At 42.5% G+C, this 23,161-nt stretch overlaps 1 protein-coding gene across 2 annotated transcripts in view; it reads left to right on the forward strand.

The window, feature by feature from the left end:
- Window positions 1–23,161, forward strand: part of UNC5C (unc-5 netrin receptor C) — a 261,374-nt gene that overhangs the window by 175,664 nt on the left and 62,549 nt on the right. For both annotated transcript variants that reach the window (XM_074589517.1, XM_074589518.1), the window contains exon 3: window positions 12,736–12,879. In XM_074589517.1, coding sequence (XP_074445618.1) covers window positions 12,736–12,879 — 144 coding nt within the window. The remainder of the gene's footprint in view (window positions 1–12,735; window positions 12,880–23,161) is intronic.

Genomic DNA, 23,161 nt, shown 5'->3' on the forward strand with positions numbered 1-23,161 from the left:
TGCCTAGAAATGCGTGTTGGAATTCAGTCAGAGTGCGTTCTCAGAAAAAAAGAAAAAAAAAAAAGAAAAAAATGAAAAAAAAAAACACGAGGCAGCCAGAATTAGAAGGGCACTATTGATGATATTTAGTTACATAATTAAAGAGGTCTTTTTCCGTGGCAAAGTCGCATGGATCTGCAGAGCAACTTGCTCACATCCCTGGTGCCTTGCTGTAGCTGCCGGGGACCATGAGTGACGCTGTATCCAGAAGCGTGTACACACCAAATGGCTTCTGTGACCACCTGGCTGCCTTTTTGCACGCCTTCCTGCAATGATTCTTTTATTCGCTACAAACTAAGAAAAACTTCCTGGCGTTCAGGAGCTGGTGTTTTGACTGCTGCCCTGGCACAGCCCTGAAAACACACTGGATGAGGCAGCAGACAGTAAATTCCCAGAGCTTCATCTCTGTCTGGAGAAAGTCACTTCACTTGACAGCGCACTGGACAAAGCCGCTTTGAAAGCAGCTGCTTGCCTTTTTTCTTCTTTTTTCTCTTTAATTTTTTTTTTCAAGATACCTAAGTCGGCTGTGAAATGCCGCCCCTAGCATGCAGAACAACAACGGCAAAAAGCGGTGGGGCTTTTATGCTTCTCCCCCAACCTGCTGTTCCTGCACATTGTGGGCTAAAAAAATAGGAAAACAACTGCTGAGGAAGGCTCCCGAGTGACCCCTTGTGTCACGTTGCGACTGTCCTTGTTCCCACAATAGCTGCACCAGCCACTGAACTGTGTCATCTCATCAAGTTCACAGAAATAAGGCATTTTCACGTTGTCTGTGCTTCTCAAAACCACGCAGAGTGGGTGTGGTGCATAAATCCCTGTGCAGATACATATTTTATATGTATCCACGCACATGTATATGTCAGTAAGTCAATAACATAAACAACTTCATGTATATTTTTATATAAAAATTTACACACATACCCATTTATTGTTCGTTTCCCTGCCCCTCCTCCACTATGAAAAGGGAATGTAAACATGTTCAAAATTCAGATGCTCTCAGTTGGCTTCCAGATGTTTGAAGTTCAATAGATTTTTTTCTATTTTTTTTTTCATAATTTCCTTAGCTTCTTCTAGTGAAGTGCTAAACAACCATTATTCCTTTTTGCCTGCACATTGAGATTCGTCTGTAGGCTCTAAACTGCCTCAAAAGTGCTTCAATTTTGCATGAGCACTAAGCTGGGGACTGGGAAGCATTACCCACTGCTGAAGGCCCAGATCATTAGAAAGAGCATGTAAATCCTCTGAACCAGAAATAAAAAGCACACAGATTTTCTTTGTGAAGTCTCAACTGCAGCTTTAAGTAAAACATGAACCACTGGCACGTTTTTTCCCTGGCCCTTGAAAAAAAAACAAAACAAAACAAAACAAAGCATCTTTTCTCAGCTGCACGTGCCTCAACCAAAAGAAGGGAAAATTGGGCTTTGACCCAAAAGCTGGAGCTGCTAAGAGCTCATACTTATGCTTTCCTATGCGGATCGCTTTTCTTCTTCCCCGTCCCTGCAAGTACCATGAGCCTGGCAGAGAATTGCTCGGGTACCGCTGCTTGGGGTTGCGTAGTGTCGGGATGGCTTGGGTCAAGATGCTTTGATTCACATTTCTTTCTGGAACCTCAGCCTGTGTGATTTCAGAAATGATGATGCCCATAGTTGAACATAAATATATGCTTTGGAGCTTTGGTTTTCTTTGGAGTCCTGCTACACCGGAGCATGATTATTACTTTTGTACCAGGAAAAAAGGAAAAAAAGAAAGCAGCAACAATAGGCACACGTTGTTATGTGTGGAAGAGAACAACGCGTTTTGGAGCAATTTGTGCATATTAGCAAAAATGCCGTCAACCAGAAAATAGCCTCCATTAAAAAAAAAGGGGAGGGTTCCTTTGTCTCTGAACTGTTTATAGGCTGAGAACAAGCAATCCAATGCTGTTCTAAAGTATTTAACAGCAACACTTCAAGGCTTATATAAAGCAATCAGCTGCTGAGGTTGGCCAGGAGAGGAGATAGCACAGGGTCTCTTTTACCTTCCCCAAGGGGACAAGCCTACAGGGCTGTACTGCCCACCTCCACCATGCTGGCAGGGACCAGGGCACATGGTTTGCTTTCCACCAGTATTCAAGAACTCAGTTTTGAAATCTTCCCTTCATCTTACACAACTTGGTCCTTCATATATATATACATGGGAAAAGAACATAAAGGCCTTGTTTTCACTAAAAGAAAATAAAACCCAAACAGAATGTGTGCTTTTAAATTACAGTTCAAAGTAAAACCCCTCTGAAGAGAGCCCTTTGTAATTTTTCTGTAAGTAAATCAGTTAAAAATAGTAGGGGGGCTGGGATTTTAGCTTTACTCACTACCATTAGCTGGTAATTAGGTACCATAGCTAAACGATAAAAAACAGTGCAAACTTGACATTGGTTTTAATACAAACTTGACTTTATTAGGCTGTTGCCTTCATCTGTGTTAATTTGCATTAAGAATATATCTCTTTCCTAAAGAGAACGTTATGAAGAGAGCAAAAATAGCTGGAAGCATTTAATTTAAATATTTCGGCTAGTATTTGTGGAAAATTGTTTGTGATCGTCATGTAGTCATTTCACAGAACCAGCCAGCCTGGAAAAGCAGTACTGAGGCAAAACCAGCTGCATGCAATCACAGCGTGAAGGATTACTGGGTGTTAAAGCTGTTGCTCTTTTAAACTATCTCTAGATATCTATCTGTCTATCTATCTTTTGTTAAGATTACAGATACTCTATATAGAAAATAAGCTATAGGCAAAGTGTGCCGTTAGGCAATCATCTCTGTCCCATTAGGATGCATGGAGTACATTCTTCTCAGCAAGAACTTTCATATTTGAAGCCGTTCTTCTTGTGCATAGCCTATTTATTCATTTTTTAAACACCAAATTCCATAGCTTAAGTGCTCTGATATATTTGAGCGGAATAACTCTCTGACTGTGAGGAATCCATCTCTGCAAGAGGGTAAATAAATTTCAATTCTGACATAGCACTGCTTTTATTTTTACCTTTGTAAAAAGGTTATTTCACCAAGTAAAGTAATCAGCCTTCTGCTACAGAGACAGGTTGTTTATAGCACCTATGATGAGCGATTAAATAAATCTATAGGCCCTCTGTAGGCAGATAGGAGCAGCCTCAGGTTCACAAGCCCTGGTCCTCATAGGGGGCTTCAGCCACCCTGATATCTGTTGGAGGGACAACATAGCAGGGCACAAGCAGTCCGGGAGGTTCCTGGAATGTGTTGATAATAACTTCCTTCTTCAAGTGGTAGAGACGCCAACTCTATAGATAGAGGAGAGGTGCCACGCTGGACGTTATTCTCACCAGTAGGAAGGGGTGGTGGGGGAATGTGAAGCTCAAGGGCAGCCTTGGCTGCAGTTACCGTGAAATGGTGGAGTTCAAGATCCTTAGGGCAGGGAGGAGGGCGCACACCAAGCTCACTACCCTGGACTTCAGGAGAGCAGACTTTGTCCTCTTGAGGGGTCTGTTTGGTAGAACAGAGTGGGGTAAAGCCGTGGAGGGAAGAGGATCCCAATAAAGCTGGTTAATACTCAAGGATCACCTCCTCCAAGCTCAGGAGAGATGCATCCCAACGAAGAGGAAGTCAGGCAAAAACGCCAAGAGGCCTGCATGGATGAACAAGGAGCTCCCTACAATGAACAAGGAAGCCTACAAGGGTGGAATCCAGGACAAGTAGCCTGGGATGATACAGAGAAGTTGTCTGAGCAGGCAGGGATCAGGTTAGGAAAGCTAAAGCCCTGATAGATTGAATCTGGTCAAGGATGTCAACAGCAACAAGAAAAGCTTCTACAGCTACATCAGTGATGAAAGGAAGGCTAGGACAAATGTGGTCTCTCTCCAGAAGGAAACAGGAGAGCTGGTCACCTGGGACATGGATGAGGCTGAGGTACTCAATGACTTCTTTTCCTCAGTCTTCACTGGCAAGCGCTCTAACCGCACCACCCATGTTGCAGAAGGCAAAGGCAGGGACTGGGAGAATATAGAACCTTGTACTGTAGGAGAAGATCAGGTTCAAGACCATATAAGGAACCTGAAGGTGCACAAGTCCGTGGGACCTGATGAGATGCATCCACAGATCCTAAGGGAAATGACCAATGAAGTTGCTAAACCACTATCCATCATATTTGAGAAGTTGTGTCAGTCAGGTGAAGTTCCCACTGACTGAAAAGGGGGAAACATAACCCTCATTTTTAAAAAGGGAAAAAAGGAAGACCCAGGGAACTACAGGCAGGTCAGTCTCACCTCTGTGTCCAGCAAGATCATGGATCAGATCCTCCTGGAAACTATGCTAAGGCACATGGAAAATAAGGAGGTGATTGGTAACAGCCAGCATGGCTTCACTAAGGATAAATCATGCCTGGCAAATTTAGTGTCCTATGATGGTGTTACAGCGTTGGTGGATAAGGGAAGAGCAAGTATTGTCATCTGCCTGGACTTGTGCAAAGTATTTGACACTGTCCTGCGTGACATCCTTGTCTCCAAATTGGAGTGACGTGGATTTGACAGATGGACCACTCGGTGGATAAGGAATTGGCTGGATGGTCGCACTCAGAAAGTTGTGGTCAACGGCTTGATGTCCAAGTTGAAACAAGTGATGAGTGGTGTTCCTCAGGGGTTGGTATTGGGATCAGTGCTGTTTAACATCTTTGTTGGCAACATGGACAGTGGCATTAAATGCACTCTCAGCAATGCACCAAGCTGTGTGGTGTGGTCAACACACTGGAGGGAAGGAATGCCATCCAGAGCCTTGACAGGCTTGGGAGGTGCGCCTGTGTGAACATCATGGAGTTCAACAAGGCCAAGTACAAGGTCCTGCACACGGCTTGGGGCAATCCCTAGCACGGATACAGGCTGGGCAGAGAATGGATTGAGAACAGCCCTGCTGAGAAGGAGTTGGGGGTGATGGTAGATGTGAAGTTCAACATGAGCTGGCAATGTGTGCTTGCAGCCTAGAAAGCCAACTGTATGCTGCGCTACATCAAAAGAAGCATGGCCAGGAGGTCAAAGGAGGTGAGTTTGCCCCTCTGCTCCACTCTGGAGAGACCCACCTGGAGTACTGTGTCCAGCTTTGGGGCCCCCAACATAAGAAGGACATGGACCTTTTGGAACGAGTCCAGAGGAGGGCCACAAAAATGATCAGAGGGCTGGAGCACCTCTCCTATGAAGACAGGCTGACAGTTGGAGTTGTTCAGCCTGGAGAAGAGAAGGCTTCAGGGAGGCCTTATAGCAGTCTTCCAGTACCTGAAGGAGGCCTACAGGAAAGCTGGAAAGGGACTTTTTACAAAGGCATGTAATGATAGGACAGGGGGTAATAGCTTCAAACTGAAAGAGGGTAGATTTAGATTAGATGTTAGGAAGAAGTTCTTTATTGTGAGAGTGGTGAGACACTGGAACAGGTTGCCCAGAGAGGTGGTAGATTCCCCATCCCTGGAAGTATTCAAGGTCAGGTTGGACGGGGCTTTGAGCAACCTGGTCTAGTGGTAGACGTCCGTGCCGATGACAGGGGGGTTGGAACTAGATGATCTTTAAGGTCCCTTCCACCTAAACCATTCTATAATTCTATGATTCTGTGAAATCGTACAGGTCATTCTGGAATATCAGTAAGTAAAAAGATCATCATTCTTGGCTTTGGTCATTTAAGTTTTGCCATCAGAGAACAATCTAATGTCAAAGGACTGCATAATAAGAAAGCAATCTGTTTGCCTTTTATTAAGTCTGTTTACAGTTATACCACTTTGGTGTATGGTCTAGGCCACTTTCATGAAGCAAAAAATATGGTGCTGTTTTAAGGATTTTTGGATGAAGCTTTGTATGAAGTGTAAGACAGATGGGGACTATGAGAACTGAAAATGCTTTCATTCTTTTTGCCAAATACTGTGGTGGTAATCCAGACCCTCCTGAAATTATTGCAAAACTCCAGTTTTCTTTTTTGCTGTCAGGATTCTCCTTCTACCCTCATCTTGCATTAAAAAGTGTGTATACTTAAGTCAGCCAAATCTGTCCTGAATGAGCAACATTCATAAAGTATTCCTCCACTCTCCTCTCCTACTCCTAGTAGCTAGAAAAAGGAACTGTGAGTCAGAAAGCATGGACTGTTTCAGACTGGCATTGCTTTATTTTAAGGCTGAGCCAGTCACCGCATTTTTCGCTATGTCTAGATTGAGAATCTGAATGGGGACACACCGTGTTTTTCTACGTTACGTGCTGTATAATTTCATTCTATAGCAGCATGCATTGCATGGATGTGCAGAGGAATCCCCTTACCCTGGAGCTGTTTTACTGCTGACTCCCTAAAGCCTCTGGGACGTCATCAAGAAACACCACCCCTACTCTCTGCATCCCCACTGCACAGCAGGAAGGGAGATTTGGGGGCGCGTGCAATTGAGGGAACCCATGCCTGTCTAAGCAGGCGGGGAGTCAAGAGCACCGAACGTCAGATTTGGGAGGGTGCTCTGAGTACTGATTTCAAGAAATTGAACTTGTAAGGGGTTGCAAGTTACCTGCATGGAAATGGGCTGCATTTCCATACTTATTTACAGTGGCTGCGGTACACCTGCAATCTATATGCATGTATTACAGTAATGTCTTTTTCCAGACCAGTAGGTCATAAAGTTCCGTCTCCTTGAGAAATGTGTTCTATGGCTTATGTGATTACTAATTAATGAAATACCTTTTGGGCAAATGAAAGCACAAAAGCACAGAAATTGTTTGAACTTCTACTTACAGAGAAAATAAACAAATTATCCATGCAGTTTCTTAGAGTTTATAAGCACAGTTTAGTCTTGCAACTAAATAGCTCCTGTTTAGTGTTATGCCAGAGGGTCAAACACATGCCAATATAATACTTACACAGAAATTGCTCTCTCAAAGTCCTGAGGAATATTTTCACACGTGTGGGGTATTAATATCAAATGCTGAACATTTACAGCAGCCAAAATAAATCCAAATAATTTCTTGGCAGAACGGTGCCCAGTGAGGTGTAGGTACTAACTCTGTGACGTGGACTCACTCCAGGCCGGATAATTGCGTTTGATCAATTGATAATAATCTTCCGTTTTCGGACATTTACAGTAATCATTTCTTGTCTTGAGCAGTCATATTCGGTTGCAGAACCTTGTAAGACATTTTTGTTTCCCCCCAGAAAGAAATTAGTCTGATTGGTAAATCTGTTCCTATTAAAATCATTGGGAAATTTGCCAATTACTTCCGTGAGTGCTATCTGGAACACGTGAGTTGCAGTTACTAATAATCTACTGTAATATCATACAATTACATTACATTTGCATACATTAAAAAAGATAACATTTCTGCCTCTGAAGACCAGATAATCTGCCTCACAGTTTGTATAGCCAGCTAAGTTAAGTGCTTGGGGACCGTGTGAATGAAATGTGTCTCTGCTTGATTGTGTTTCTATGATGGAGTTTATAATAAAAGACCGTGTATGTAAGGCGCAATTCCCTCTTCACGCTTCCTTTTGGTCCAGGAGGGGTAGTTATTTTATTTTGATGTGTACCATCATCTAGTGCCTCTCCTCTGAGCTCATTCAGCTGCACATATTAGCAGTAGGCACACTGAGCAAGGCTCCCACCACCCTCTGCCTCTTTCCGCCCATTAATCCCTCATTAATGTGCAAAGAGAGAAATAAGTAAGTTTCTGGTTCCTACCTACTCCCTTTTCAGAGCCCAAGTTGTATTAGTCCCAGAGATACATTTGTTTTATTGAAATGAATAGTTGTATATGCTGTGCTACTAAATATGTAAAATTGTTCACTGGGACATAATCATAGACTCATTATGCCAAATGCCCTGAGCCGCCTTATAAGCCATCCTCCTTCCTCAACTGGACAGAAAACTATTAGGGGTAAAAGGATATCTTAGACGGGTTTAATTAGTCTCCTAATGGCTGCAAGGTTTTGGTCCTCTCTTTAGGGAAATTCCACCAATGTAGTGTCTGTTTCTGGTGCCAGGTTTAGGTTAAGTGTATTAAATCTGAGTGATCTGTGTGTATAAATAGCCCCAGCCTTGAGCAACATCTGTGACATCTTTTATAACCCAGCAGATCCAGATCTGCATACTCTGGACCCAGAGAGGACAGCAAATATTTTTCGTTTCGTTTTTTTCCTGAGTTATTTTACTTCCTTGTACTCAAGTTGTAAAACTTCTTACGTTGCTTCTCTCTTGGGAACGCTGCAGTTATTCCCCGAGATCAGAAAAGAAAAGCTTGTGCAGAAGGAGCCCAGCAACCTGGGGATGCATTTTTAAGCATCTGTGGTTTTTTCAGTGAACAATCTTAAGATACAATTACTGTTTATTTTGGAGAATTGCTTTAAATGACGTTGATTTTCTGCATTTTCATTTTAAAGCTTGTCTCTTCCCAATCTTGTTGCCAGAAATAGGGCGGTGATAATTAGACCCAATTTCTTCACGTATCTGTCTTCATAGCCGAGATCCAGATGGACTGCAAAAGGCTACAGAAACAGTTCTCACTTTGTTGAATGCAAATCAAGTTTGGACAGTGCAAGGAAATGCTTTTCCCTGTCACATTCTAGCTATTCATCACAGGGGAGAGTATGAGTTAGAAATACTATGTAGATGCTCTTAAGGGATTTATACACATTAGACGGGACCTGTCAAGCATTCTAGCTGCCCCCATTTCTGTTATCTCTCTTCAGCTCTGTTTGTTATTGCATTGCTTTAAAATAGGAAGATCCTGAGTTCTTGTGGATTGTGCCGCCATCGATGTGATTATATTAATTCCGGAAACGTGCGGCTTACTCAAGTGTTACAAGAAAACATTTATGCTGCATATCTTCACCTGCTGTATAGCTTAGCCATATAAGGAACTAGACTGAAAAATTCAATATATTTCTAATAAAGAAGGTGAGGTAGAGGAGATACTCTCTGTGAGAGGGCGACATTTTGTTACTGAGGACTGTGGCAAAGTAGAATTGGCCAATACCAGGTAGGTTATATGCTGCATAAAGTACTGCTAATCTCTTGGCCTGTCTTGTCCTGAATATGTTTAGGCAAAATATAGGGACTCATTTTATAAAGTGACTTCTTATTTTGCACTCAGAGCTTGTGCACTCACCTATAACCTAACAATTCAATAAACAGTTGCCTGAACTACAGGCGCAACATGTCACATTATCTGTAAGTATTGAGAGATGGGTTGTTTGGCTTTTTTTCTTTTTTTTTTTTTTTTATGACTCCAGCTACTGTTCTTTGATGTAGAAGCAGAAGCAGCTTCAGTGGGGATAAGATGAAGATCTCTGTTTGAAGTCATCATACCAGGGTTGTCCTGCGCTTGGTGCCCACGTGAGGTGGATAGGCGATACACCCCTGAATGAAAGCAGAGACGGTACCAGCTCCTCTGTGCAATCTGGTGTACAGCGGTACGTCAGCTGGTAACAAGGCAGTTGCTATCTGCGGTGTTTCAGTAAATTGCGTTTTTTGTAATCTAGCCTAGAAGGGGATTTTCTATTAGGAGTTACGTTGTAGTGTGTTATCAGAAGGAATAGGATTGCGAGTTGGTATAACAAGGGAAACGCATCCCTTTGCGCTTGCCCCAGAGTCTGAGGCTGGGTGTGTTTCAGCAGGTGAGATGTTTCTCCTAAATCGGTGTGGCTGTTTGTGCAATGAGGTACCAATAGGCAATGCTGGGAAAGAGTGGTTGAATCAGCTTTTGAGTTCTGGCCATGGATCCTTACATCCCAGATGATCTCATGGAATCACCAACTGGTTTCATACATTTTGAACTACAGGAAAAACAGTTCACCTTAGAGACAAAGACACAATGATATGTTTTGCTTGTGAGCAGAAAGAGTCGGCATCCATTTGGTGCATAAAGAAGGTGTGCATCTCTTTGGTTATGGCACAACTGTTGATATTACTCGAAAACCAAAGGCCAAATTACTTTGAATAACCTGGAACTTATCAGTACTTCACGGCTGTCTCAAAAGGCATTACCGAGAGTAGCCTGTTATTTTGAATTAGAAAGCATCTCAGGAAGTCAGAGATAAAAAGTTCTGCTGGTGTGTTCAGTGGGAGCTATTTATCGTATGGTTTTGTATCTTCAACAGACTATCAGAGGATGGCATTTGTGTCCTGAATGTTAAGACTATTTCATAATCATTATTAACCAGTACTGTCATTATGAGCCTGCTTGCTGTAGCCCTCGGGTAACAAAGTTCACTGCTCCATCAAGCTCTGTCATAATCAGCCTTATTATAAAAACATAATATTGTAACCTTCAAAGGCTCCCTTGGCTAGTGCTATAAAAACTGGGAACGAACTGAAGTAATCTTTAGGGTAGCAGCAGTTGCACTGGGAAAATATAACCATTTTTATGCATGTAATGTACATGCTCCCTCCCCACCCTCTTCATGCTCTTCTCAACAGGACAAAAGCTATCCCTCAGACCCCTTTTGGAGCCAAATTAGCTCATCAAAGCAGAACAAGTTTATAACACAGTGTTCACTGCATATCAAATGCTCGCGCACCGCTTTGATTTCCATTCTTTGGAGTGCAGTTGCCATATTTTGAGTATTTCATTTCAAGGAGGAAAGCTATTAAGTGTTTCCCCCAAAGTAGCTGATTATTCAATGGCTAAAGATGTCAAGGATAATGAAATAAAAAGGGAGCTGGGCTGTGGTAGTCTCTTGCAGGAAAAGGCATCTCATTAGAAGTCATTCCCACCAGAGAAGTCTATGGTATTACGTGCATGAATTGCTTTCTGCTGTTGTTAACCAAGTTTTGGATGCAAACAGCATGCAGCCTCAATGACAGTGCACAAGTGTGTACAAACAGTAATTAATCGTTGGCTCCCTGAATGGAGCCTCTGTGAGGCTGGAGGCAAATCAAAGGGCTGGCCTGGTTTCCAGCGCTTGAGGAACGTGTCGTGCTGTACAATTGGGAACACTCACGTTATGAATATCACCTTGTAAGCGGTGTGGCAGGAGGCTGAGGGTAGCTGGCCTCCATGGCTCAAGTCTGTGCTCAGCAGAAGGACCTGCCCGTTGGTGTTTGGTGATCGGGACAAACTGTGCATGCTGTGATCCAAGGATCTTTCAGTTGAGTTTCCTGGCAGTTCTGGAAGGAAAAAGAAAATCAGTCCCACTACACAAAATATTTGTGAGTGGATTTATATATTCAAGGCTGTTTGCAAGAGTGCATTTTTGAAATGGCGATGGTGTTTTCTACAGGCAGATACACATTAGAAGTTTATTGATACTTTGGCATCAGCAACAAAGACCAAATACGCTAACAAGAGGTATACACACTCTCTCCCACCCCCGCCCAGTATCTTGGCTTGAATTAAGAGTGTTTTGACCAGGCAGTGCGTTTTGAGGCAGAGAGGGGGGGTTGTGTCAGTATGAAACACAGTGGTTGTCGTTAGAGCATCAACATATTATCAACAATCCTTGCAGTGGTGTCTGAGACACCGCAGTATTTCCTTGCACTTAGAAGAAGCAAAATGACTTCCCAACAGAGAGCACTGTGTGGGAAATGTGGTCAAATACCGGTCTGCTCGGAAGGATAGCGAGTCGGTCACTGTTGTTGTCAGTGTGGGTCTGGGGGGGGCTGTGTTGACATTCGTTATGGAGAAAAGGGCCAGGGAGATTCTCAGGCACTGACGTGTATTGCACTGTGTTATAAAATCACCTAAACAACATCGCAGTATCTGCAGTATGTATGACAATGATAGTCGCTGATCTGGGAGCTTGCAATAACCGTACTGCAGCACTTGTCCCCGTCATTACAGAGCATTGGGACATTTTGGTGTTGTTCAGCCTGGAGAAAAAGAGACTCCAGGGAGACCTTATAGCGGCCTTCCAGTACCTAAAGGGAGCCTACAGGGAAGATGGGGAGGGACTCTTTATGAGGGAGTGGAGAGATAGGATGAGGGGTAACGCTTTTAAACTGAAAGAAGGAAGGTTCTTATTAGATATTAGGAAGAAATTTTTCACTCTGAGGGTGGTGAGACACTGGACCAGGTTGCCCGGAGAAGCTGTGGATGCCCCATCCCTGGAAGTGTTCAAGGCCAGGCTGGATGGGGCTTTGAGCAGCCTGGTCTAGTGGGAGGTGTCCCTGCCCATGGCAGGGGGGTTGGAACTAGATGATCTTTAAGCTCCTTTATAGCCCAAACCATTCTATGATTCTGTGAGTTTCTACAGTGGCAAAATCCATTTTCCTGGGCAGTTCAGTGTCAGAGTGAACAAGTCTTCTCTCTGTGCTGTATCTGTCTAGCAAAAGGAGATGAAATACAGAAGGGCTGAGTCATATAAATTGAATGACTCTGTGATTTTATGATATTTGTATGAAAATAAAACTAAGCTGGATTGTCACTTGATGTAAATCGTCCTAGGGATGTGGTACAATTTATATCTGCTGAGGTGCTGTTCCTCTTATTTGTCTAACATACATGCAGTATGTGATAAAAGTCAAAGTCGCAGTGATTAGTTTTTCATTCACCCACTTCTCTTATTATGCAGGTAAAGTGTTGGTTTTTTTCCTTCACATTCCTATGACAGTCCCTGTTGCTGAGTAGATACTGATAGAGAGCTGTAAGGTCTCACAACAACTTTGCAAGCAGACTTCTGTTCTGCACTTCTTTCTTTCTACCTGTAAGCATAACGTTGACCAATGTTACTTGTCCCCTGACAGGTCTGATTGTCCGGGAGGTAAGCATTGAGATTTCCCGCCAGCAAGTCGAGGAGCTCTTCGGGCCCGAAGATTATTGGTGCCAGTGTGTTGCCTGGAGCTCTGCAGGCACCACCAAGAGCCGGAAAGCCTACGTCCGCATTGCATGTGAGTGTCTTTACTCTGCGTGTTGAGTCGATGGTGTTTGGGTGAGGAAAAGTGGGGTCTGTGGCCTTCGGGAGAGAGATGTTGTTTCTGACCACTTAGGCCTTGTATTTTCTGAAGTTACTGATGCATACTAAAATTAACACCTTCAGAAGCATTCATAAGAGTTTCAGTTTATCCTGTTCTTAAAAGCAAAATCTCATTCTTCTTTGTGTGGGAGAAAAGCATCAAAACCAGTATTTCTTGTGTATGGTAGCTACCATATCTCAAGAAAAGCGTCTGAAGCTAATAAGTAGGCATATTACCAAAGAAAGCTATGAAATGAGGTGACAGCTGTTCCTTTCACAGAATCACAGAATGGCTGAGGATAGAAGGGACCTCTGGGGGTCATCTTCTCCAACCCCACTGCTCAGGCAGGGCCATCTAGAGCCAGTTGCATAGGACTGATTCCAGATGGCTTTTTAGCATCTCCGAGGAGGGAGACCCCACCACCTCTCTAGGCAACTTTTGCCAGTGCTTAGTCACCCTCATAGTGAAAAAGTGTTCCCTGGTGTTCAGAGGGAGCCTCCTGTGTTTCAGTTTGTGCCCATTGCCTCTGGTCCTGTCACCGGCCATCAATGAAAAGAGCCTGCTCTTTGCACTCTCCCTTCAGGTATTTGTACACATAGGTGGGCGCCTCTCCTCTGTGCTGTACAGTCCCAGCTCTCTCAGCCTCTCCTCACAGGACAGATGGTAGTCATCTTTGTGGCCCTTTGCTGAACTCTTTCTGGTGCGTCCATATCCCTCGTCTACTGGGGAGCCCAGAACTGGACCCAGTACTCCAGGTGTGGCCTCACCAGTGCTGAATAGAGGGGAAGGATCACCGCCCTCATTCTGCTGGCAATACTTTGTCTAATGCAGCCCAGGATACCATTTGCCTTCTTTGCAGCAAGGGCACAGTGCTGGCTCATGGTCAACTTGGTGTCCACCAGGACACCCAGGTCCTTTTCTGCCAAGCTGAAAATATATACGTCTGCAATCATATAATAAAGCTGCTCTTCTTTAATAAAGAAAAAAAATGTGTGTTTAGTGTATCATGTAATCAGATTGGTAATACAAGATTGAAAGTGATCATCTCAACCCTAATATTTCATCATTGTTATTCATAGCTACTAACCTCAGTATTTATTTTGAACCATTCCCAGATTAGGCTCCAAGAACACAGGGCAACCAGTTCCCTGAAAACAGATCTTCATTTGACTGTACAAATATTTAATGTTCATTAATTTTCAAAGAGGTACTTTTCTTTGTAATAGAGTAGTCACACTGGGGACTCCCATTTCTCTTTCACATGATGAAATCCTGTTTTGTGTAATGGGAACAAAATATATCATCTGGAATTACATCTCTTCTGCTGTTTTCACCTCAGCAAAAACACATTTTGTGAGAAGAGGTCATTAGAAGCTGGGTTTGCAGCATACTTACATTTCCTGGACTCTGCCTAACAATTTATAATGAGAGAAGAGAATTATTCCAGCCAAATAAAGCTTTCTACAGAGACGACTGTCATTTAAAAGTCTACATTTAGAGCTTGATTCTCCTTTTGTTCTTGCAAAAGTATTACGGGGTTAAATCCTTGAAGAGGTATTACCTTCTGTGTAAATATCCTGATACAGATCTAGGAGGTGCAATTTAAATACCCATTTTTGAATGCTTTTGGTCCAAGTAACTGACTGGAAGTAGAGGAGCTGTACTTTTGAGTATAGGATTAGCCTCAGAGAATAATTTCCCCAGGGTTAAGGGGCATTAAAATTACTGTACTGTCTTCCTTCAGAATTAGAAACACCAGTACATATGTGTATAAAGCTTTTCCATGGCAGGAAACTTCTCAAGACTTCGAGGATTTCTTTTTCTGTACTGAAACAAAAGAGAGCAATTTCAGTTTTTTTTTTTTCTTCTAAGCAGTGAGCACTTCAGATAGGCTTAGCAATGTTTAAACAGGTTTTTTAGATTATAACTCCTAAGTTAACTCATTAAGTAGATTTTCATGTCCTGCCAGTTAGCCCTTGACAGATGACCATTAAATTAATGCCATTTAGAAGTCTGAGTGTATTTCACTTGATGGTTAAGTAACTTGCGTATACTGCCATTCCTAGGCACTTAATTTCTGTATAACACATAACCATTGTATGTGTATGCAAGTTATTTTATATCAATTGACATTTCTTCCCAGGTGTCCAAATTTCTATTGAAGGCATTCATAATATAAAGTTTGCTTCTTTTTCTTACCATAATTTGGAGAGAGAGGAACAATCACATCAGTGATTTTTCTAGAGTCTTGGTGGGTTTTTTTAAAACTGTCTAATTAAATAAACTCCAGGGAGTTTTCTGTGCCTTTAACTCAAATGTGGCTTTGTATTTTAGTGAAGTTTTTTTAATTTCTCATTCCTGAATTTGGGTTTCTTGGGCAGCTGTGACATAAGCAAATCACTTAGACTCCTTGGGATTAAGGGTTGAAGCCTTCAAACTGCAGATTTTCAAACAGCAGCAAAAGCGCATTCTGTGCAAAATTTCCCATTTCCAGTTTCACAGATTTCTATAAATTTCTCAGGTAACTCAGGGCTATTTTTTTAGGAACTCGGACATATGATGTGGGGTATATGCCTCACTTTACGATACTGTTTGATCGAGAAGGTCCCTGTTTCAAACTGTGGACTCAGATATACAGATACTCGTCTATATTCAGAGCCTTGGCTTTAGAGGTGTAATAGCTGTTTCCTGTCTAAACTTTAAACACACCTGCTAGGTCTTCAGATGGCTACACAATGTGCCATGTGTCTGGGGTGCAAGGTAGGGTCCATGCAGTATTTATTAATCTAGAAAATCAAGGATGTCAAAATTTAAGAGGGGCAGAAGAATCCATCTCTCCAGCTCTGTACGCAGCTGTAGTTGCATATTTGTCACCAGTGCAGTCTTCAGTTTTAAACAGTACAAAAAGTGAGCACTGACACCTTTGGGAAAGGTGAAGGGTAAATGGAGCATATAAAGTGCTCTGCTTAAGTTATATTATTATTTATCTTGCTACCTGAACCTGGTGATTTCATCTCTAGCCATACCTAATACATTAAGAAAAGCTTCTCTCCTTCTCCCCCTTCCTCTCCTCTTCCCCCTCCTCTTTCTCCTTCTCCTGTTCTCCACCTCTTTCTCACTTTTCTCCCTTATGCCCACCGGTCTTATTCTGGAATTATTGTGTCCTCTCAAGGGCTGGAGCTGCACTCCATTAAAACAAACAAAAAAACCAAATAGCATTCAACATCTCTGTTCACTGAGCGTGTAATAGAATTAACTGAAAAGTAATTTGAAAGTGTGAAAAATGTGCTCCTGGAAAAGCGGCTTGTATTTGTTTAATGCAGGGTCAGGCACGTGTCAGAAAGTATATAACAACCTGGTCAATGAAAGTTCTCTGTGAAAATCAATTGCAACATCGCTCCGGCCCAGAGCTTCAGCTACTCAGGAAGGCAGTAATCTATAAATATGGAGTGAAGACACAGCTGGTTTTCAAAGGCTGCCCATGCTGGCAATGTAGACAGGAAAAGAGTCCGAGTCTAAAGCCAACATCCTGGCTTCTCTAAGTGTTTGGGGCATTTAACGGCGTCTCGCCGTTGCACTCCTGGATGACGAGTGGGCTGGAAAATCACTCCCTCCTGTGCAGGCTGTTTCTGAAAAGGGGGGGAAATAACAGGTGATAGAAACATCACTATTTTCAGCTTTTCTATTTTCAGCTTTTTTCCTATTTCATGGAATTCATCTTTCTGAGGCACTGGTCTCCCCATGAGAAGACAGATGAGCATTTCATCCTCTTAAAATAGCAGATTTTTTGGGATTGATTTTCACTTTGCCATTCTAGGTATCTCAGTAGCCTACAGAGTAGGGATACCTAATGTATATCTTGGTGGAGCTGAAAAGATACAATTTTCTGAGATACTGGCCTATGAAAGTGCTAAAATGTATTTCCTACTTATTCACACATTTATTCTAGGCACATCCTATCAGGAGCACTAGCAGTCACTAATACTGCTAATACAATACTACTAATACAACACACACTGTACTTTTGGTACAGTTTTTCTGCTCAATTAAAAAAATGTTACTTTTCTGGAGGGAGGAAGGAGGGGGTTTGGGTAGCTTTATCTTTGGTTGAAAAAAACCCAAGCCCAATATAAAGTTTTAACGTGAATTTTATGTAACAAGGCTGATGTCATTGAACAGATAAAACCTAACAGGGCAAAATTCCTGTTAAAAGGGTGAATGAGGCCTGAGCCTGCTTAACTAAGAGCAGAGTTAAACCCACTGGAAAATACACCTGACAAAGACTAAACAATAGCTGCAGGATTTGACCTAATTTTTATATCAGATAATAAAGGGGTGGCTAAGACAAATTGCTCTGAGCCCATGTACGTAAAGCGGACTCACTTTTTATTTGCTCCAGTTTGGCGTTGCTGTAGTCTCACTGACTTCATGTTGTTAACCCAGGCTGTCCTTGAGAAAATACAGTGAGAATATAAGCCCTAAATCTGCTGCCTGATTTTGGATATGTTGAAAACTTATAAGAAAATAGCAGCTTTCTCCATAATTTCTGTTACCTGATCTCTTTTGGTGTAATGAATGTGAATAGTCTCTTCTTTTCCTTTATTCATTAGCTAAAAGCAGAATTAAAAAAAAAAAAATCATTTTTAAAAGCCCTGATGTAGTAAGGAACTGCACTTGTTAATCTGTTGTATAATTTAATATTAGTTTCCTATGTACTTATCTAAAAGCCTTTTTTCCCCCAGACTTTTTTTTCAAAGGAATGTAGCTGATATATGCATGTCAGATACTGTATACTGATAAGATAAATGCAGTACAGAAAGTAGACTAGTTCGCCTGATGGTTTGTCTCCACTTACAAGGAGTATGCAGTCATACAAAGACACAGATACGAAAAAAAAAGCCCACAGATTCTTTACTGACACTGAGTTATCTCACCTTTTAGTCCTGGGGCCTGTGCTCCACGGTACGTTGCTGCAGAGACTTTCTTCCCTCATTCCCAAGCAAAGCTGTGTGGACATTTGTAGCCACCAAAGGATTAGAGCACATTGCAACAGATACAAAGTTGGGTGGGTGTCGAGATAAGGAGAGCGATCTGGGAAGGACGTCACTTGAAAGTTTTAATAGGAAGGTATGTCCATGATACGCAGTGTTAAAAAATAACCCAAAAATGTGCTTTGTGAACTTTGAGAAGTGTGTATGAGAGTTAGCAAAGATAGGACCTTAGTCCTTCCTTGTGTACCATTTAAGTTTCTACTGATCAATATCTGCTGCTTGTAGTTAATAAAGTGGTAACTGAGGCACGTGCTCCGGAGCTGAGATTACTGAAGAGAGAACAGCAGATCACAGAAAGGGCAGCAGGGAAGTTAACTGAGCATTTAACGTATTTGATACCACCACTCTGCTTTTGTTCCTGACAGGCATGTTTCTGTACCACTTCCCAGGTTAGCAGGCTTGACAGACTCCCAAACTTAAGGATGCAGTTGCAACTGTAATAAGTACAAATCACATTGCTCTGTAAAAAAGAGCTAAGACTTTATAAATCAAGATGGACTTGACTTCACTTTTAGCTTTGCTTAAAAAACAAAAGGAAACCCCTTTACTGGATTTATATGAATTTAATCCCTCAGCAGTAGCCTTGGGAATACCCTACCTACGCTGTCTTGCCTCAGAAATGATCATCTTTCAGTAGAGTCTGCTTAGTGCCTCGTGGTGAAACATAGATGCAGTCAGGAAGTTAACAAAATTTTGTGTATGTTATGGTAGTGACCAGACAGCTGTGCGGGTCAGATTAGTGTATCAGAAGAGCAACAACAACAAAATACCACATTTATACAAATTACTTTCTGTTTTAGTGTCTCAGTGTGTTGTAAATTCAATTCTACATATGAATTGCAATGTACGCCTGATGTTTCTAATGTCTATCTTTAGTACCTTTAGTATATCTGTCATCTAGAAAGGCACCTGTTGAGATTAGGTTATTTGAACTTTACATTTAAATTTATTTGAAAAACAAGAACTTTGGATTCCATCTTCAATCACCAAATAAAATAGTGAATAGAATTAAGTTTTTAAGTTAGTGTGCAGGTTAAGCTTACAAAGAAAACCAAGAAATACCAAACTATCAAGTGAAAGTATAAAAGGAGGAGAACAGTGCAATTGATGTACACCCGGGAACCCATCTGCTCAGTGAATTCTTGATAAAGTTCGCTTGCTTGTATTTTTTACGGTTGTATCAATACCGAATGTGTTGAGTGGGTGGTTCTTCATTATAAGCACAGCCCATGTGGAAGCTGTGTTGCAAAAGGGTGTTTTTGCTTACCAGCATCTGGCTGAACTAGGCTAGAGCTGAAGAGAGAAGGGGAAGAAGATGTTTTTTTCTGCAGACATGCAGGTGGTGAGGCTCTGAGGAGTCATCAGGGAGCAGCGTTATCCCCAGCTGGCTGAGGATGCCGTCGGCAGGATGAGGGGCTAGCAGGTGGGCACCTCCGGTTTGCTCAGGCTGTAGGTACATAAGGAACAAAAGAGGAGAGAAGGTCCTGGGCTCAGGCAAAGCATCTTGCAGATTGCAGCCTGCCGAGCAAAGGGCGTTCATCACCTTGTTCAGTACCTCAGGTCAGCAGTGTAGCAGGCTGTGACCCCAAAACATGTTGTGCACTCCCAGGAAGTCTGCCTCAGTCCCCACCAGCCGCTTGGCTGTGAAAGCTGATGTGGTTTCTCGGCTGTGCGGGGTGGCATCCCAAGGCCTCACTCCCAGGGCCGCTGGAGGGTTATGGACAAACTCAGCACAAGCTGCGGGATGCCAGGTATTTCTGGAAAGGGGGAAGCTCCACCGTCCTTGATGTTCCTCTCCAGGCTGAGAAGGTGGCTGGGGCAGCCTCATAGTGCCATGGCATTTGTCTTTAGGGCTGGCAAGATGTGAAACAGCCCCTCCAGAGAAGGAAAGAGTGGCACAGTTGCTGTACGGAGCATAAAGAAAGGGTTTTGAGGTGTCGAGTTATTTCCTCTGTCCTCAGCTCCAGTTGTTGATGTTTGGGCCGGCTGAGAGGACATCCTTGTCCTGCTGCGATCTTATCCCGTGAGCAGCAGCACACTGAAGGAGGGCAGGGGGCTTTGATCAGCACCCAGCATGTGGCTGATACAGCCGGGGACTCCACAGGGCAAAGTGCCACGCTTACAACTGCAATTGATAGAGGTTTCAGAGGGATCCCCTGGGTTACAGACTGATGACACTCCTGTGACTGTCTCAATGGAAATCTGGTTTAATATAATTAACAACAGAGAGCTGGAACCACACAAGGACAAAATAAAATAATAAAAAGAAGGGATTATTTGTACCTAACCTTTCCATTACTTACCCACCAGTGTGATCGATCCCCACACAAAGGTCGTAGACTCAGCTGTGAACAGAAAGGAGAGGCCAAAGTATGCCCGATAGCATGTGGTTTCTTACATTTAGAATTGCAATTCAGTCTCTAATGCCTTTTTTTGCGGAAGAAGGCATCTCTTAACTCCACCTGCATTGTGGAAAATGATGGAAGAGGATCAGTTTTACAATATTGGTCATGTTTCTGTAACTCAGCATCAGTCATCCAAGTTTGGGAATAAATGCAGTGAGATGTGTTTTCACAAGCATGTGGATCCTGTTTCATTTTGTAGAACATCAGTGGCATTTTACCACTCTTTTTCCACAATTATTTTTCTGTTTGGCATTTCTTATTAGGCTAGGTAAAATTAAACAGCATTGAACCTTACCTCTTGAGAACACTCTCAATGGTAGGACATAGGCTTGAAGTGGAGAGCTTGGTACCTATTGATCCCCTAATAATTGTTAAAATAATACCAAGCCATATTCCCTTTTTTTTCTGGTGTTTCAGTTGTGTTTTTTGCTTATGACCTGTTTGATTTTATATGGATGCCTGTATGTACTTACCCATATAAAGCAAGCTGTCTTCTATATGGAAATATGTACTTACTGTGAAGGTCTTCTTACATTCTTTAAACCTTATTTCTCTGAAGGCACACGCCAAATGTACGTCTCTCACTGGCCATAGTTAATATGGTCCCTTCCAACCCCTACCATTCTGTGATTCTGTGTGAAAGTTGGATATAAAATAATGTGTTTTTTCTTTTTGTGCTCCTAATGCTGTCTCATTTTTTGAATTGTTTGTTATAGAAGGAAAGTTGATGTTGGAGTTACTAGAAGGAGCACTTTAAGGAGCCTTTAAGGTCTACCAAGGGCAGAAATCCATCTTTCCCTGACAGTAATGCTGCATTGTTCTGTTCGTTTCTGGTTTACATCTAATTCCTGGCTGACAAGTGTCCGTTTTTCATGCTCATTCATTAGTCACCCTTGCATTAGCACTGTCTTGAAGGCGTCTGGTCTACCTCTTATCACATTTCTCAGAAATGATAAAAGATATCCTTAAAGTTTTAACCACCCACCCATCACAGTAAAACCCAGAACAGCAAAGAGATAAAATACATTTGATTAAAAAAAGAATAGGGTCATTCTATGCTCTTTCTTAGAAGCTGACAGGTAGAAAAGGAAGGGAGGAAATGCCATGAATTCCTGTAGAAACTATTACCTTTAGCAGGCGAAAATGCGACTTCTGAGTGGTTTGTAAGCTAAAAATGCATTAAACATAAAAGGAAGTCATTTAGCAGTGCATCAAAATTAAGATCTAATGCCCCTCTCCCTAAAAAGCATAGCGATTCAGAAATAAAGCTAACAATATGGTGTACACTGAGATTCTGATTTCCCATTATACTATTTCAGTTTTATGCTTGTGGAAATTCTCTCATTTCAATGCAGCTCTGAATGCAGCCATCTGTCCTTGCCAGAGAGGGCTGTGCAGGAGTATTTCAGGAGTCTTGGAGGAAAGTCTCATCTTAAGTATGCTGTAAATGTGCCGCGATACATGCCACAAGAGCCCCCTCTGAATTTACTAAGACTATGCGTTAGTAAAGAAAATAGAGTCTGGCTCAAGGTGGCAGACCAGAATTTTAATTCTTCTCCTTGGTTTCTTTTTATGAAGACAGCCTTGAAGGGAAGTTAGGGGAGGGGGAAAATGCCCGCTGGGGGTGCAGGCTGTCCCCTGAGCCTGGCGGTGACATCCCCACCTGCAGCTGGGTGAAATACGTGAGAGAGCTGGTGAGAAAAACAAGGTGGACCCTTCAGCATCACTCTCCACCAGGGCTCGCTCCGCTCCAGAAGAGATATGTGCTGTGGCAGCAGTATTACCTCTATAAGGGGAGGAAGAGTATTGCTAACACAGACAATCAGGGATTATCCTATATTACCGAAATAATAATGGAAAGAAAGGGCAACCGCCTTTCTCTTGTGCCTCTCCCTATTGAAGGTGAGGGTGGAGAAGGCTCTCTCTCAGTGTCGCATTAACAGGGCTGCTGCCAACCCGAGGCTTTAATAATTCACACTGCCTCTTCACAGACAAAGAGGTCCTGACCCAGAATGGATCAAATCTTTTATTGTTTTGCTTTTTCAGGCGTATTTTCTGAAGATTGTTAAAACTTTTCTCTGTTTTTTTTTTTAAATGGGATGTATTTTATTCGTCTTTTACCATTCTCTGGGAAAATGTATCCCTTCTGTCCTTGCTTGCAGGCAATTGTAACTTATGTGACGCTTTGAAAAAGTGAAAAACGTTATTGGAAATACTCTGCTTGGAAAAGATCCAAAGTCCCTCAGTACATTAGCAAGCTTACCCACTCCCGGTCGGCAGCGTGAAGTTGCCATGATGACTATAATTGTTAAATGGCAAAGGGAGCTGAAGACTGAAGAATTAGAAGGACGTCGTTGTTATCGACAGAAATCATACTGCAAGGGCCGTAGGAAAAAAAGCAGTCATTTCAAAGCCCAGTGCTGTCCCAGGAGGGTGTTTCATGACAGTTAGAGCAGGTGACGAAGTTGTTTGTCCTGCCCTCTGCTTCTTCATCACTTAAAAAACCACCTTGTTAACTTTTTTGTCGGTGACAACCAGTGAACCTTATGCTTGGTTGGCTAAAACCTGCCCTGCACAGCTGACATCTGTAGCTATTTGTAGGTGGCATGGCTGTGGCGGGAGGTGGGGGGGTAGTTCTGGTGGGATAAAACTGGGAACATGTGGGAAGGAGCCAACAGAATAGGGTATGAGAGCTCCCAATCTTGTAAATACACAATTATGTACTTCCCCCCCCCCCCCCCCCCCCCAAATTAGTATCGT

Source organism: Larus michahellis, chromosome 5, assembly GCF_964199755.1.
Source record: "Larus michahellis chromosome 5, bLarMic1.1, whole genome shotgun sequence".
In the NCBI taxonomy this organism is placed as follows: domain Eukaryota; kingdom Metazoa; phylum Chordata; class Aves; order Charadriiformes; family Laridae; genus Larus; species Larus michahellis.